The sequence below is a fragment of the Pseudopodoces humilis genome, chromosome 2 (genome assembly GCF_049639895.1).
Source record: "Pseudopodoces humilis isolate 2021_Gansu_Grassland_sample_001 chromosome 2, ASM4963989v1, whole genome shotgun sequence".
Lineage (NCBI taxonomy): Eukaryota > Metazoa > Chordata > Aves > Passeriformes > Paridae > Pseudopodoces > Pseudopodoces humilis.
In genome coordinates this window covers 92,896,950-92,914,179 of record NC_142201.1, presented here as the reverse complement: position 1 = coordinate 92,914,179, position 17,230 = coordinate 92,896,950, and the positions used below count along the sequence as shown (strand labels likewise).

General features: G+C 38.7%; 1 protein-coding gene across 11 annotated transcripts in view; it reads right to left on the bottom strand.

The window, feature by feature from the left end:
* Window positions 1–10,880: 10,880 nt before the first annotated feature.
* The window catches only part of ZBTB20 (zinc finger and BTB domain containing 20), a 460,332-nt gene continuing 453,982 nt past the window's right edge, over window positions 10,881–17,230 (bottom strand). For all 11 annotated transcript variants that reach the window (XM_088051419.1, XM_088051418.1, XM_088051415.1 and 8 more), the window contains one exon: window positions 10,881–12,374. In XM_088051419.1, coding sequence (XP_087907545.1) covers window positions 11,956–12,374 — 419 coding nt within the window. In that variant the 3' untranslated portion in view covers window positions 10,881–11,955. The remainder of the gene's footprint in view (window positions 12,375–17,230) is intronic.

Genomic DNA, 17,230 nt, shown 5'->3' with positions numbered 1-17,230 from the left:
CAAAATTCAAAACCAACAGGAATGGATTGTTGCTGAAGATGGTAAAGGGAATATTCACCTAGAAAAAACTTATGAACTGTAACTAAAACTTTCAGAGTTCGTTTTCGTTTTAAAAAAGGGTGATCAAGTGGATAAGTAAGGATCCAATTGGAATATTAATAGTCGTGGATGGAGGTATTTCTTATTCGATTCCTGGCCACATTCTGCGTAACTATACAGAGAACAATGTTTATTCTACCCCACCCTAGTGCAGAGGATAATTTTAGGAAATATTAAAACTTTAAAAAAAACAGGATTTGGAAGGAGTGAAAGACCACTTTTGGCATCTTTCTCAAAGGCTAGGAATGGAAGAGGAAAGTCTGACATACACTTTTACAAATGAAATAACAGGACATCTTAGAAGAGAGCTAACAGATAACCTTATTTGTCTTGATTAATTGTTCTTCTGATATGAAAGGGTAGCAGGGAACAATCTCTAATTTTTTGTAGAGCCTAATACTGTTTTACCTTTTCTTTAAAAAAATTACTCTTCTACATCTTACTATACAGAGATTTTAAAAAAAGCCTGAAAAAATTCTTGTAAAGACAATAAAGAAGCCAATAACATGAAAAAGCACAATAGAGCTGTAATAATTATTGGTAAATGCTTCAAATAGCTGCAGCAGTTGATTGGGTTGTGAATGATACACGTGAAAAATTATTTTTCTATTATTGTAGGCAGATGCAAAAGTTAAATGATTATACTATTATATATATTGATATAGAATTGCTATATATATTGTGTACTGTATGTTCTAGCTTTCAGAAATACTGTATTGTAGTGTACTGTACTTAACTAAGCAGATCTAAATAGCAACTTGTCATTTTCCACAAAGTCACTAGTTCTGTTAACAAAAACCAAAAAGTCTATTTTCTCCAGTAAAAGAAATACATACTGATACAGTCACAGACATTTTGACTATAGAGAGACAATGTACATTTAACCAAAGGAAAACCCCAAACCAAAATAAAAATCTCACCTGAAAATCAACCAGCCAAAACTGTTGCATTATTGTCTTATTCAAAAGGGGAAGGGATATGCCACCAATCTAAGAAGAAGAATATTTACTCACATTTTTATGACTGAAAATGAAAGAAAAAAGGTATCCCACTTTAATTACCCTTTCTGGAATAAGGAAAATCCCCATGTCATGCAAAAGACTTAGAAGAATAAAATGCTGCTTTCAGGGCCAGCATGATACCAAAATAGGCAGCTGTAGTTAAATGTATTCATCCCAATAACTAAATGGGTGTAAAATGAGTTCCACAAATCCTGCAGCTCTCATGGATTACGTACTGAATAATCTTAAGGACTGATTTCTTCCCCTGAATATCTGTTGATCTTCTAGACACACTAACCATGATCCTGAAAAGACTTTGGCAAAGGGGGAGAATGTTACTTGTTATTTATTAGTGACTGCACATTTGGAATGGATTACTCAATCAACAAGTTTCAGAGTACATGAGGTGGGGAAAGAGCTGTTTGACATGGTGCTTTGGAAAAGAGAGGTTCCAGACCTGGAATATTTTAGAGCCTATCAAAATATTGTGCTGCTAACTATTTAAACACTTGATAATTTTTTACTGTTCTTTTTTTAAGGGAGCAAACAGGCAGGTTATTTTGCTTGGATTTTATTCCTTTGTCAGGTAAACATGTTGAAATTCAATGGAAATGAGTGACTGAACTCAACAGTATTGTTCCAGGGCTGTCATCCCCCATGGATGCCTCTCTCTGCTAGTGAAGCCTGCTGAGATGGACTATTTCATTTATTTTGTGGCTGAAAGACCACATAAGGCTCCGGGAGGCACACTTCAGAATGGGTAATCACAAAAACATCCTGGACCAAATTTGGGTGTCACATTTTCAATGAGGGCAAACATCTAATTTGGGCAAACATCCAACTAAGAGCATCTGGCTAAGAGAATACTTCTTATGAACATAAGTGTGCCTATATAGTGTATAAGTAGTGTACTTTGCTTTTCATTAGGGTCATGCACCAATTATTAATTAATTAATTATCATAAACCAATAAATTACAGTTTATGCTGTAATCCTTGTTTCATCTAAAGCCTTTCCTGCATCTAAACCATGCATGTCCACACACTCAATTAGCAGCCTGTCTGTAAAGCCAGGAAGAGATAACTGGCTCTCCCTGCACATTGCACACATCCACATCCACACTCATACAACTGCATGCGCACACATACACACACATGCCATATAATTTGATTTTACTCAAAGATCCCATAGATACCAACAGCCTCCGTGACAAAAAGTAAAGGACTAAATGGGAAAAAATAAAAGAAAGTTGGGCAGTTGGGTGAATGCAGTCCTGTTTCTTGAATGTGATGATCCTCTCTAATCAACATGATATATTCAACATGAGGGCTGAACTTCTAGGGGGTTTTATATGGTTGAATGAAGAATATGGCAATATCCAGGTGGCAAAAAGAGAAGAAGCAAAGTGAAATAGAAAAGGTTCCTATTTAACATATAGATCTCAGAAAGGTATCTGTCCATTTTGTAGGAAAAAGATCTCAGAAAGATACATGCCTGTTTTCTAGGAACAGAACACTGCAGAATCAGACAGTTGAGCACAACACTAAGTACCTAACTGAGCTCTGTGCGTTCCTCAAGTGCCACTGTGAACTTGGCAAAAAAGCCACCAAGTCAACAGCAGGAAGACTGAACACTGTAGAAGTCTGCAGTTCTGTCTGGAAAATACCTAAAGCAAGCAGGGCTTTTTTACACTGCTACCAGATTTTCCAGCAGGAAAGGCTCCAGTGGGGAGCTCATGAAAGCATATGGGGTACTGTAATACCTAAGCCAAATATGACAGCATTTATGAGGGATGCTTGGAGTGTGGCTGCATGGCTGTGAAAGAAATTTCACAGCTCAAAGAGGGCTCAAGTGCTAATAAAGTTTGAATGAGGAGTGAAAACAAGAATGTCCCTATGGGATGCACTGGGTAGAAGTTCTCACATGTGATGGGATATTGGTAGTTCTTTTGTTTGTGTAATGGTATTGCTGCAGCAAAAGGGTATTTTTAGAATATGCCTTTCTTAAAAGGAATCACAGCTAAACTATTCAAAGGGGCTATATTTATCTGCAGTGACACGCATGCAATCCCAAAAGTGCCAATACAGGTTGCACTGATAGAAATTCAGAATAGAATTTGTCCCTTGAAATTAGCTTTTCACTGGATTTTCTCTCACAAATTTCTCTGGCACTGGAGAGGCTGGAGTCAAATCACATAGCCTTACCCCCATATTATTAATTTGATTTAGGAAGAGCATTTACCCTCCAGTGTTTTACAGGGAGCTGATGCCAACCAACTAATCAAAAGTTTCTTGAATGTGATGATCCTCCCTAATCAACAATCAAAAGTAGATCATTTTGTAAGAGTGTAACTGCAACTTTGGAGCTGTAACTGAAGAATCAGCAGAAAAGCACCATCCAATATGAAGAGACCACTATGCCTCACTAATGTTCCTTCTTCCCTACCCTTTCAAAGAGGAAAACATATTTTGTAAGGGAACGTTTTAGGTTAAACTTTGTTACAGATACCAAACGTAAGCACACTTCATACTGCTCAGATGTATTTCTGTTTTAAAGCAATTGTCTATGACGCTGTAGTGTATTCAAGGCTGTAGTGTATTTACTTCTCAAGGAAGTACCTTAATGTTCTTTGTTTTTTGAAAAATAGTTAAGGACGAATTAACAAAATATTTAGAAGGCTCCACAGAGGGATCTGGAAAACAGGGTTGAAGAGGAACCTCATTGCTCTCTAAAACTCCCTGAAAGGAGATTGTAGCCAGGTGGGGATCAGTCTCTTCTCCCATGTAACAAGTGACAGGATGAGAGGATATGGCCATAAGTTGTACCAGGGCAAGGTTAGATTAGATATTAGGAAAAATTTCTTGACTAAAAGAGAGGCAAAATTGGAACAGGCTGCCCAGGGAAGTGGTGGAATTACTGCCCTGGAAGTGTTCAAAACGTGTGGATGTGGCACTTGGGGATGTGGTTGAGTGATGGGCTTAGCAGAGCTGGGTTAATGACTGGACTTGATAATTTCAGAGGCCTTTTCCAACATCAACAATTCTATGGCTCTATGATTGGTTTGCTTACCTCAGTGCTACATTCTTCCTATGGGGAACAAGGAGAATTTCTTTGGGCATATGTGGCTGTGCACAAAAATGTCAGTTCACTGACTTCAGGGAAAGTCAGTGAAGTTCACGTAGGTCTGGTAGTGGAAACTATGATCATGTGTAACATAAAGAATTGTTTTATAGCAGCAGAGTTCTGCTTATCTTGAACTGGCCTCTTTTATTTTAAAAGCTATTAATGAACAATTCTAGGGGAAAATGGCATCTAAAAACCATGACTTATTTTTCTCCTGATATGACTTTGCTAGAATGATGTATAGAATATATTTGAGTCCTTTTATTTTAAAATAAACCTAGAAACTCTTTAGTTGAGTACCAGTTGCAGCATGAATAGTGAATTAAAGCACATTATGGATTCAATTTACTTTTTAATCTTCCTCACAGTACATCAGTAATCTCTGTTTCTCCTATACTTGGACTCTCTTAATGCCTGTGAGTCAAACACTACTGCAGAAGTTAAAATACAAAAAGATCAGCAACACTGCTAAATATATAATGAAAAAAATCTATTAATATTCAATTTTGCATTTTTTTCACTAGAAACCTTATTTTAAAATTAAAATTAAAATTATCTAACAGTATCCTGTTAGATATACTGTTAGATATTTTCTCTAACTCAGAGAGGATATTTGTCCAGATACTGGCACACCTACACAGGGAAATAATTTGTTTTGTTCACCAAAATTTTGCATTTGTGTAACTCTGCTCTTTCCACCTTAGGTACTCCTGATCTACAGCAGAGGGGGAGCAGTAATAGCAACAATGAATGCATAATATTTTCTCTATTCTTAGAGGTACTAATATAATTGATTAGTTATCAGCACTGGGAATAATTAGATGGATATACACTAATACCTAACATATTTTGTTTCTCATTTACATATGTTCTTAGAAAAACAAAACAAAAATTCCCCCTTGTGTTGCCTTCTAACAACAGGTCTAAGAGTTAAGTATTCCTCTTTTTCAAACAGGTTGTGTCTCTTGTGGTCCAAATTTCTCTGTTTTATGCTAGACAAGGCATAACTCACATTTTTGTTTTGTCCGTTTGAAGAATATGCACATACCTAAAACTCTCTGTATTTCCCAGCTTAGTGATCTGTGAAAATATGGGGGCTTCTTTGCTCTGGCTGAAATGAACTGGATCACTGAGTAGCTTTAAAGGAAGCTAGCTGAAAGCTTATTACTTCTTGCATGACAAATAAGGTGAACAGCAAGGACACTGACTTGGCATGGCCAGAATCAGCCCCTGTGGACGTGTATCCAGCCTCAGGCCACTGCCATACACTTGCCTGTCTTACTGGCCACACTGCAGACACTTGGCATTTTCAGCACCTGCCCCTCTGCAAGGCCTTTCTATCAGCATTTAGTTTCTGTCATTAGGACTGTCAAGCACTGGGAAAGGTGTTCATTGCATTTAAAAACTCAAGATTCCAGACTTCATGTATTATCTGTAGTCTCCCTCATAAGCCTTTTTTTTCAGCAGAATTCTGATTGTTTAGGGGTCAGATAAAGACAAACCTTTTGGGAGAAGAGGAGGCTCAAAACTTCTCTGGGCCAAGTTCTCATTACTTTATACCTACTTCACAAATTTTCACAGCCAGTATGAAAACAAATCAGGGAATGAGAAAAGGAGCTATTTTGCTTCAGGCCGATTAGATACTGCTTCAGTTAGGCTACCTGCTGACCCTTTACTATCATGTTTATTCCAGTGGCTCAGAGGACCTGGATGCTGAATTGAAAGGGTTGATTATCAAGGCCTAGTCTTTCTTGGCAGAACATCCACTATGTGCTAATTTGATATTATCATAGAATTATAGAATGGTTTGAGTTGTAAGGGTCTTTAAAGATCATCTAGTTCCAACCGCCCTGCCATGTGCAGAGGACCTTCCACTAGACCATGTTACGCAGAGCCCCATCCAACATGATCTTGAACACCTACAGCCCACACCTTTGCTGGGCAACCTGTTTTAGTATCTCATCACCCTTAAAGAATTTCTTGCTATTATCCAATCTCAACCTACACTCTGTCAGTTTAAGGCCATTCCCCGCAGTCCTATCACTACATGCCCTTGTGGAAAGTCCCTCTCAAGCTTTCTTGTCAGATTCTGGACAGCCTACCTGGACCCTACTCTTTTACAGGCTGAAGCTATTTTTTCCTTTTGAGTGGCAAGTCATTTTCAGCAGTGAGAGCTGGAGGGTTTCCTTAGCACAGGACTATCAAGAGGGTCATAGATCTAGGCATACTGAAAGTCTGATTATGTTTGAAATGGTTTGTGTGCTTCTGATTTGGACTGGACTCAACACCCCTGCAAAACAGTATGTCTTGTACCTTCTCCCTGTGGGACTTGTTTTCATTACTAAGGGAGACAGGAGATGTTGGGATAATAGTCATTAAAGGCAAGAGTTCCTCCAGCATGTGAGTGATCCAGCATTAATCAAGTAGCTCAAGGTTCACAACTCAGTCAGTAGGGTTGATAAGTGGGGTGCTGATGGTATGTGGGTTATTACTCAACTCTCCTTTGGATGAAAAAGAAATTGAAAGAAGAAAAACAGATTCCACTTGGGCTCTTTGATTTTAGAGCAAAGGGAAGTCTCATTCACTTAGAAAGTAAATTAAATGCCACTCTCTCCTGTTATCTTGCTGGGAACTTGAGCTGTTTTTGAAGGTAACAGCATGGGCCAGAAGTGGGTCTGGTAGAAGCATGATGGATGTTGAGAAAGTGTCCTCAGAGCAGTTCCTGCAAAACACCTATACTTATATCCCTTAAGAGAAACTATTAATATGGGTTTTCTGAGAGGAGGGACCGGACTGAAATATCATATTACAATTTACAGACTGGTTACTGTGCTGCTAGGTTCCCATTATTTATGAGTTGTACCTGCCAGTACCCTGCAAGAGATCACTGTAGGAGAACCTTGCTAATGCATATGCCCCAGACACACACATGGACACGCTCAGGAGCTGTCCTCTCCTTGCTAATCAGCAGACACTGAGCTTGTGGTCCTGCATTCCTTGTGGATTCAGCTTCCCAGAGAGAGGCAGACCTCAGCAAAATGGGCAAGAGAGGTTAAATTTTGGTTCTCTGATTTGTGATTTCATATAATACAAGAATAAAGATGTTTCAAAGAACAACAAAATAAACTTGAAAGGGAATAATTTCAACAATGTGGTAATTAACCAGAAGAACTCATTTCCGCAGGACAGTGTGGAGGCCACCTAAAAATGAATAAGCTAAATCTTTTAAGGACAATGAGAATTATCTGCCAGAATATATAATTTTTATTTGGGATAAAAAGGTAAAGCCATAAATTATTATGTATGTCTTTAGGTTACAGGCAAATACATATTTTGTTTGTATTTATATGTATTTTATATGTAGAAATAGTTAATGAGAATTACATAATAAAACTCCCTTAGGCTTACTGCTTTGTAATAATGCAACACAGGTCTTTCATCTTCATTCAAATCATCTCTAACTTGCTACATGGCAAAGACGTAGTACTGCGCAAGACGGACCATAAGAGAGATCTGCTCTGGCCAGTCCTACATTTCCAATTCATCTCAGCACTAGCAAGAAAAGGCACTTCTCATTCACTCTAAGGCTTCCTTTACTGCACTTTTGCCTTGCAGAGAGGCCTTGACTTGTAAGCTTGAATTTATGTTCTATTTAATGTCCTTTTCCATTACCAAAGCAAAATAAAGAGAGCTTTAGGGTAAGCGAGAATCAGGCTTAAGGAATGCAGGATATTGCATGCTTCAACAAAAGAATGTGTGCTACAGTCTGCATTTTCTCCTCTGTATCATTTCATCAGGTGTTTTTAAGGAAGCCTTTCAAGAATGCTGAGATAGATTTCCTCAAACATTGGCAGCAGCAGTTTCCAGATCACTGTGACTGCTGTTCTTTTTGCAAAGGCATATTGTAGCAATATATGAAGCTTGAATATACCTGTAATATTCAGATATTATAGTTGTTTCCAAGTAGCAAATAAGTATTTCAAAGATGGGAGGAAGAATTGCCAAAGAGAATCTAACATTTTAAAAGATAAAGGGGACTATGTTTGAGCTTCTAAATTCAGAGTAACCTGACAAGCACTTTCAGCTACATTTGCAGTAATGCTGCAAGTTGCTCCATGTTTTACAAGATCAAGTCTGGAAGTCCAACAAAATCAGTTTGTATTACAGTCATTTGTGAAGAACTAAATCTAAATTCTTTGACAAGTGTTTTAGAATTTAATCTAGTATGCCTTAGCTTTACTTTAAGAACTATGTTTTTTTTTAATTTTTAATTGGCATTCATTCATTCATTCATTCATTCATGCATTCACAACTTATCTTTATTTCACACTCAATTTATTTGACCTTATAAAAATTTTCATTTCAAAGATAATGCTTTGATTTAGGGAAGGATGAAAACTGAAGGATTAAAATTTGGATAGTATTTGGATTTTGATGGATGTAGACCCTGATTCTTATTTCCTGTTTACTGGCATATCTCTTCTGGTATCAGAAGTATATTCCAGAATATGCTACATCTTCACCAGGTTTACAATGGCAAATTAAACAGCTTTTCCCCAGACCTCAGATGACAAATGAGCAGCTACATATTTGTAAGCTGGGTAAAATTCTTCACTAGTTCCTCATATGGGAGAATATTCTTCAATACTAAAGATCTCAGAAAAAAAACCTCCTTTCCCCAGAGAAAAACCTTCCATCTTTTTGTCTAGGTTCACCTTCCTCATTTTCATTTGCACCCTCGTCTCTAGAACCTTTATTTTCTGTATAGATTTAGTGTGTCTAAATGGCAGATATCAGTTCTCCTCTCTGTGTCTTGGGCTTTGTCTTTTCAAGTCTTGATTTACATGCCAGCATTGCTTTTACCAGTGCGGTTATTAGAACAGTATTTGTTAACTAACTTGAGCTCTTTCTTCAGCCCCTTGAACTACCCAAACAAGTTGGTAACAAAGATGTTACCATATAAAAGACTCAATTGCTCTGGCACTCACCTCAAAGTCTCTCTATTCTGCATATTGCAGCCAAGAATCTGGGCATCAGCATTTAGGATGTGCTGAACAATACCTTGCAGGGTACAGAAAGATTCTTAGACTGAACCACCTGTCAGGTTTTTTTACCCCAAACAAATGGTGATGGAACAGGCATAGAACATAGGAAGTTACCTGTACTGAATCACAGATGCGATAGAGAAGCCGCAGGTGTAAAGAACATGCAAAATTGTATATGGAGATCTACCAAGTCAATACTCAGAAAGCTGTCCAGCATAAAAGAATGTCTCGTGAAATGCTCAGTGTTCACAAGCAAAAAGTTTTGTAAACTTAAGAAAGCTTAATTTAAATATAGACCCAAATAAAAGCTAAACTAGCAATTTTTCTTTTTTTTTCTTTTTGCATATTTTTTGTTAGGTGCTTCTTCTCTGCCTAAAATATGAAGTCCGGAGTGCAGTTGGTGTAAGTCCTCACATGGATTTCAAGCGAGACAAAGATAGTGTCAAACACTGATCCAACTGAACTAAGGACCCATGTACTTTGGGAGTTGGCTTTGGGGGGAAAAATTCTTGCACAGATACACAGAAGACAACTAGGGAGAACACCAGTCCAAACACCATAAAACAAAATACAAAACACCAACATATATATGCAGATCAGGAATCAATCTTTCACACCGATCCTACATTCCTTTCATAGCTTTTGTCTATGCAGAGAATGCGGGATGTGGCCCTTCAGTCAGACTTTTTGCAAATGAAGGGAAGATTACTTGCAATGGTAACGTTTTAAGTTGTTTTGGCATCAGCACAAATTATTGGGGGCAGGATCAGATTCCCACACAAATATGGAAGCTCTCTAGTGAGCAAGGCAGGGATGAGAGAACAATACAGCAGATTAATTCTTGTCCAGTGACCAAAAAGAAGGGAAATCCTAGTTATTACATATTTCCAAAACTTTCATTACTTTTCCAAAGAAGAAAGACTACAGTTTATATCATCCCCAAAACCAAGGGAACATTGCTAGAAAAATCTCTTTCTCAAAAGGAAACGTCCTTCAGCAGAAATAAATTCTGAGATGGAACCAAAAAAGAAACAACAGAAGCTTGGTAAGAGCCAAAAAAGAGAACCATGTAATTAAAAAAAAACAAACCAAAGTAGCAGTTCAAATGATACTGCAGGATGCACAAACACTAGTAGATAATCTCACAGATGACTTCACAGAGCCCCTCATCGACCCAGGTAATTCTTGATTCCATTAGAAAACAGAGAGAATAATACTAGAAAAAAAAATTAAGAAAACATCCTTCCTCTTTTTAAAATAAAAATCAAGATCATCTCCCCTCCCCCCCTCTATCTGGAAGCAGGTTAGCTAACCTTAACAGTCTCAATTTAAAATAAAATATATATTTTTATATATATTCATATATATAATAAAAGAGAAGATATTAGTGGCAGTGTATGCAAAACAAAAAAGAAAACAAAGAAAAATTACTTTTAACAATCTCACTTTTTTTGTTTTTTTACACAAATACTGTTGTAAATATATTAAAAAAATCAGCATTCTATCTGGTAAACGTCACTTTTGCCCCTCTATAAAATTTTGAATTAAAAAAGTCCCAACAACTCTTTTTTTTTAATTATTATTCCCCTCCCCTCCCACCCTTTATTCCTCTTTCTTCCACAAGAATAAATCCTGATGCAACTTTTTTGTTTTTTTTGCAAAGATTGTGGGAACTAACCCTTCTCTTGTACCTAGATCCATAGGTTGCAACCTCTGATATCTTTGATTTTCCTCTGTGTTTCTCTTTGCCTTCTGTGAAAGTCCCTCTTGATTGTGCTGAGGCCCTGTGCTCAGCGAAGACACTGAATAAATTACAGAGAAGCCACCGTTGCTCGTTGTCTGAATCTTCTTGGTTTCTGCTATAAGGTGGTGGTGGTGGTACGAGAAAAGCAGTGGGGAGGGTGCGCCAGACAGCATGGGATGGAGCAGAATCCAGGTGAGGAACCTCTGATTCTTTTTCCTCACCCTGTGGGGACTCCACACTATCCAAGCCACACTGCCTCGCATTCCCCTCAGCCCTTTTTGTGTGTTTGCGGATGCGTGTGTGTGAGAAAGCAGACATGTGGTGGAAACCAGCAGGGCCTTGTTTCCTCTGGTTGCTGCTCAACCAGAAGCAAAATATTCCACAGTTCTAACTGGATACTGTGAAGTCCAAAAGCGGTCAGCAATGTGAATCATGTCCATTGAAACACTGCAAGCGGTGTACTTATAATGACAGTAGGCCTTGTAGATTTGTAATATATTTTGTTTTGTTTCTTTATTTGTAGTGCTCTTCACAAGTGAGAAAAAAGATTTTTTTTTTATTATTTTTGTCTGTTTTTTTTTTAATTTTTTTGTGATTTTTTTTTTTGTTGTTTGCTTTTTGTAGTAAAGAAGGGTTGTATTTAGAGGCCAGTAGCTAGAGATCCAACCAGTGGAGCTCATGAAGCACTACCTGGCCTTAAGGCCACCATCCGAGGGAGGCTGGGAAAATTATTATTCACCCAGCCTCCGGAAATGTAATGTACCAGCAGGCAAAAAACAGTTCTTCATGTAGTACAAAAACCAACAAAACAAAATGAACCCAAAAAAAGGAGGAAAATAAAGGTAAAAATGAAACAAAAATAATTTCTTAAATTCTAGTGCCATAGCTTTTTTTGTTGTTTCTATTTTTGTTGTTCATAACAAAGAGAGAGAGAGAGATTCTACTTATCCGTCTGACACATGCATCCTCATGTGGTCGTTGAAATGCTCGATTTGGTCAAACTTAGCTGGACAGACAGAGCAGACGTACGTGGTCCCCTCCGTGCAGGCCACCACGCCGGCGGGGACAGCCCTCGCGCCGGTGCCGGTGGCTCCAGGCGTGCCATTGGTGGCACTGTGCAGAGCCACATGCCTCTCCAGCAAGGTCTTGTGGGAGAACTTCTTCTTGCAGATGTAGCACTCGTAGGACTTCTCCCCGCGGTGGAGACGCATGTGCACATTAAGGGAGCTCTTCTGGGTGAAGCGCTTGTTGCAGATACTGCACTGGTAGGCCCTCACGCCAGTGTGTGTCACCATGTGTTTGATTAGGTAATCCTTTAAAGAGAAGGAGCGCCAACAGATGCTGCATTGGTGTGGTTTCTCACCTGTCCATTACCAATGAGAGAGAGACACAGAGAAACAGACAAAAAAAAATCATAAAATTAAACCAGTTTGGTAGAACTCTTTGCAACAAACAATTGGTAAGTCTCCTGGGGGTCTTTGGATAGGTGCTCTGGCTAATGAAGTTAGCTCTGGCTAAGTCTGTTAATCAATGTGCTTTGACACACAACATTTTTTGCAACCAGAGGTTTCAAAATGCTTTAGAAAGGGGGCTGTAGGAATTCCCTATCCACATACAGTAAAAAGGAGTTCAGGTGATTTCTTCAAGTTCACATAGTAGGTATGCACTGACAAAGACAGGACTAGAGTTAAAAGGTCCTGGCAGCTACACCCAGTTTCAGCAGCACAGCCTCTCCTGCTTGTGCTCCTGCCTTGCTCCTCATGCTCATTTCTAGACAGGTCTCAGCCATGCTACTTCACCTTTCAGAGCTTCCATTTCCTTAACAGCATGCAATAAAAAAAGGGACAAATAAGTGATTACCAGACAGCTGACCTGGGCCAGACTCATTTCGGTCAAATTGCTTTCAATTTCTCAGGCATGGAGTGATAAAGATTGTCAGAGGAATCTAACACTTTATAAGAGGTTTACATTTGTTGCTCACTTTTCTGGTCAAATGTCATAGCTAAAGCATGTATAAAGAGTAGCGGAAAAGGGAACCTCAGGACACAGAACTGCCTAGGCCAGCCAGCACCATGCTAACAGATAAACTTCCAGTGTAAGACACAGGAAACTTGAATGATTTGACTGCCAGTTAAATAAAACACCTTATGAGGTAAACTAGAGATATGAAACACTTATGTAATCTTCCACATTGCCTTGTGTGTCCAGGACTGTTGTAAAACTTACTACAGAAACTCATATAATTGAACTCTGATCATGTTCAGACAAACCAGTGAGTACAAGGATAAACTCGGAAAAATACTTAGCTAAGCACATATACTGTTTTTTTCAGACTTCTCTTAAATCCTCCTCATGCTCAGAGTTCTGAAAGATAAGGCACAGTCTCATGTTTCACAGTATCAAGCAATGGTTTCATGATATGCTGCTACACTGGTAATGTAGACAACAACCCTGAATGCCCCATCAAAACCTACTTTTTAATTTGTTTTCTGAATTACTTGTGGTATATTTCATGTGTGGAATTCATCACCCCCAAAGCTGTCAGGAATAGAGATGGCACCATAGCTCTGTAAGAATCAAAATGATCCGCTGTTTCACTGACAGAGAAAATAATTTTCCTGTGGTTATTCTGCAATTTCCCATCTTTTTTTTTTCTCCACAGACATCCTGCTTCCCTTTTTTTACAGGCTGTTTGGCACTGTTTTAAATCCTGAAGAGTCAATCTTCAGAGACCAAGACATGCCTGTGGTAATATATAATTCACTCATTGTATAAAGAGATTACCATATGCTACTTATACTCAATTTTAAGAGGAGATAATTAAAATGGATTAGATGTGAAAGACCTACTTTTTTATCTCCCCAAGTTGCTGTTTCCTTTTATTTCATGGTTTGCATGTATGATGGTGACATCCATGAATGAAATCCACTTGCTGTTCTTCCCTGTACTTGTGAAGAGTGTCCCCACTTGGTGAAAGACACTTGCTCAAAGCACTAAGGCCTTACTTTTCCTGATGGCTTTGCCACACACAGTGCTGTGTTGTGTGTAGGTGGGCCAATGTGCTTGACACGTGATGTGGAAAATGATAGTGTGTCAGTTAGAATAACATCTGATTAACTTGTAAGAGACTGATTGTATTTACAGAGCTCATTTTTGCCTTGGGCAATATATGTCCCAGAGTTTGTAATAAGTTGGTCACCTCCACTCTAGGCCCTGTTAAGATTGTGCTGTAAGAACACCTTAATTTTTTCCTGATTATGTTTCTAAGATACACTGGGTTGTGGCTTTAAATCTCAGCTTCAAAGCCTTCCTGGGATTTCTCCTCTCCAAAGAATTGCAAAACTTTAGCTTTTCTTTTTTGTATGCAAATTTTTGTGCTTCCTAAGTGAGCACTCTTTATTCCCGTGATTCTTCATTTTCAAGTCAGAGAAAACTCTTTCCTCAGTGAATTAAATGTGCATGTTCTTCCTTTTGCTTCTTTATTTTGTATCTGGCTGTTATTAGACAGCAATATGGAATGATTAGAATAATAGAATCATAGTATATGCTGAGTTGGAAAAGGGAAGAAGCAACATCAGTGCCTGGCCATGGTCCCTTTTTCCAGCCCCTGTGCTCCTGGTGATGTAGGCTCTGTGGCTCCTTGAACCCTAATCATAATGGATACTTGGTGCTGACACTGAGGTTATGGAATCATAGAATCCCGAGTCAGAAGGGACTCCCAGTCATCAAAGTCTGTCTCCTGGTCTTGCACAGCACCACCCCAAGAATCACCTAACCCTAACCATGAGCCTGAGACCATTGTCCAAGAGCTTCTCAAACTCTGCCAGGTTTGGTGCTGTAGCCAATTCCCTAGGGAACCTATTCCAGCACCCAACAACCCCAGCCCAAGGGTGAAGAACCTTTTCTCAATACCTAATCTAAATCTACCCTGAGACATGTTCATGCCATTCCGTTGTGTCCTATCACCAGTCACCTGAGAGGTCAGTTCCTGCCCCTGCACTTCCCTCATGAGGAAGCTGTAGGTCACTATGAGGTTTCCCCTCAATCTCCTCTAGGCTGAACAAACCGAGTGACCTCAGCCACTCCTCAACTGACTTTCCCTCATCCCATCACCATCCTGTCACCAGATTAGAAAGGTGTGGAGGCAGCAGTGTTGGTGCTCTGCTTTGATCCCCTCAGCATGTGTTTTGCAGCTTTTAATCCAGTATTAATCACAGTGTGATATGTGGGAAAAGGTGTGTGATATATGCCTTATGAAGTGCAGACACTCCATACACTCCAGCACTGTATTTCCACAGTACTGTGGGATATATTAAAGGGAGTCTACATGGAACATGGAAAAATAGCAATCTCTAATACGTTTGCACTTGTGTGAAAGAAGAAAAGGAGGTTGGTTTCTGTTGCATGGAAAGCTACATCAGACTGTAGTTTTCGGAAGCATAAAAGCATACAAAGATATAGAGGCCTTTAAGTTACTGAATTCCAATTTATGATTAGACTCTTCCGTGACTTCTCTTATGAGCCCTCCACACAAAGATTAATCCAAACATTTTCATCTCCCAAATGTCTCAGTTTTTCTGTGGATCTTTTCTAGAGCCACTTTGCCTGGCTTCTTTTAACAGGGCTAAGGAAAAGTCACCCTGACAGTGGGAACAGCTGTCCCCCCTTTTTTTTTGTAATGACCCTGTCCAACACTAGATAAGGTAGCAGAAATACTTTCTCTGAGGCTGCACAGATAAAGATTATTTTCAGGAGGGTTTTCTGAAGCCTAGCTCTCTGTTGCTTAAGGTGAAATTATTCTTCCAGGAGCCAATTAGCTCCTAAATGAATTTTGAAATGATTTATCTACCCAAATCTTTCCTTGCTACCACAGTTCATTTTTTAGGGCATTCTCAGACCCACATAAATAAAATATTAATTCATGATTCAAGATTCCTATCAATTTTCTTGGTTGCTATTATTTGTAGTAGCTAAGAATGTTTTATACTAGGTCTTCCAGAACTATTCTTTATCTGGCTCCAAAACTGAAGTGCAGTGGTGGGGGAAATAAAGCACCTAAGATCAGTGAAGTTATCTGTAAAAAAGTCTTTTTAGCTTTTAGAACAAGGATGCAAGCAGATATATTTGATTGTCTTCTGAAGGGGATATTTTTCTGAAGACCAACACTGCCTGTATAGAATTTTAGCTACTTATCCCCAACAGAAAGATAGAGAATATAAGCAGACACAAAGGTAATCTTGCTATTCAGGACTCTTGTTCCTTGCAATTATACATTTTATACCAGTACTGAGAAGTTGATCTTTTTGTTTATCTACATGTCTGCCATAGATGTTTACAGGAGTTTTTCATTTAAGTGATAAATACAGGTAAATTGAAGTTAAGTTTACATATACATTGCTCCCATACTTTGGGTAATTTTTCAAGGTTCTCGTCCCTGTATCACAATCTCAGCATTTATTTTAAGATTGGATGTTAACAAAGCCTCTGCTTGGTGAAAGAAGTATTTATTCGATCCCTAAACAAAAATTTCTCTCCAATAGCAGAAAGAGCCAAGGGCTAAAGCAAGCAAAACAGTCCTGAACACATGATAACTCCTCCATATAAAATACATACATATTCTTGTTTTGAAGTCTCATAACTTGGCAAAGCTAGAAAAGGCACTTCTGGCTCAGTGGCAAATATGGTTACCTATGTTATCTCAATAGACCATAAACCACATAATAAAGCAGCTGCAGTTTTAAAAAGAAAGGTGCTGGTGCTGATGCTGCGTTCCATTGTGTTCCACATATATTCTTTAACTGTTTTTTCATTGAACTCTGTGTTTCTGTACTCAAAGCTAGCGATACCTCTGACTTACTAAGAGACAAGGGATTATAGCAATCAGCTTCAGTGAAGTACAGAAAGACTTTCTGACAAAACTCCAGATTTACTTTCTTATAGTAGTGAGATCTAGAAAATGTGTGGCAGTGTGTGTAACATCCCAGCCTGGACCTACTGCTGGAGCTCCACCAGTAATGAATTTGCCTCACCACTACTTGAGCTTAACTCACCCACAGCTGTAAAACCCACAGGGGGATGCCCTTTCTTAGTAGGTGCAGTTTTTTTTATGACCTATCAGTTTCCTCTCTTCTACTTAATGTTGCCTGGTCAGCTTGCGGGGTTCAATGAACGCTCACCATTTCCTTGGATGGATGCAAGACACATTTTACTCCAAGTGAA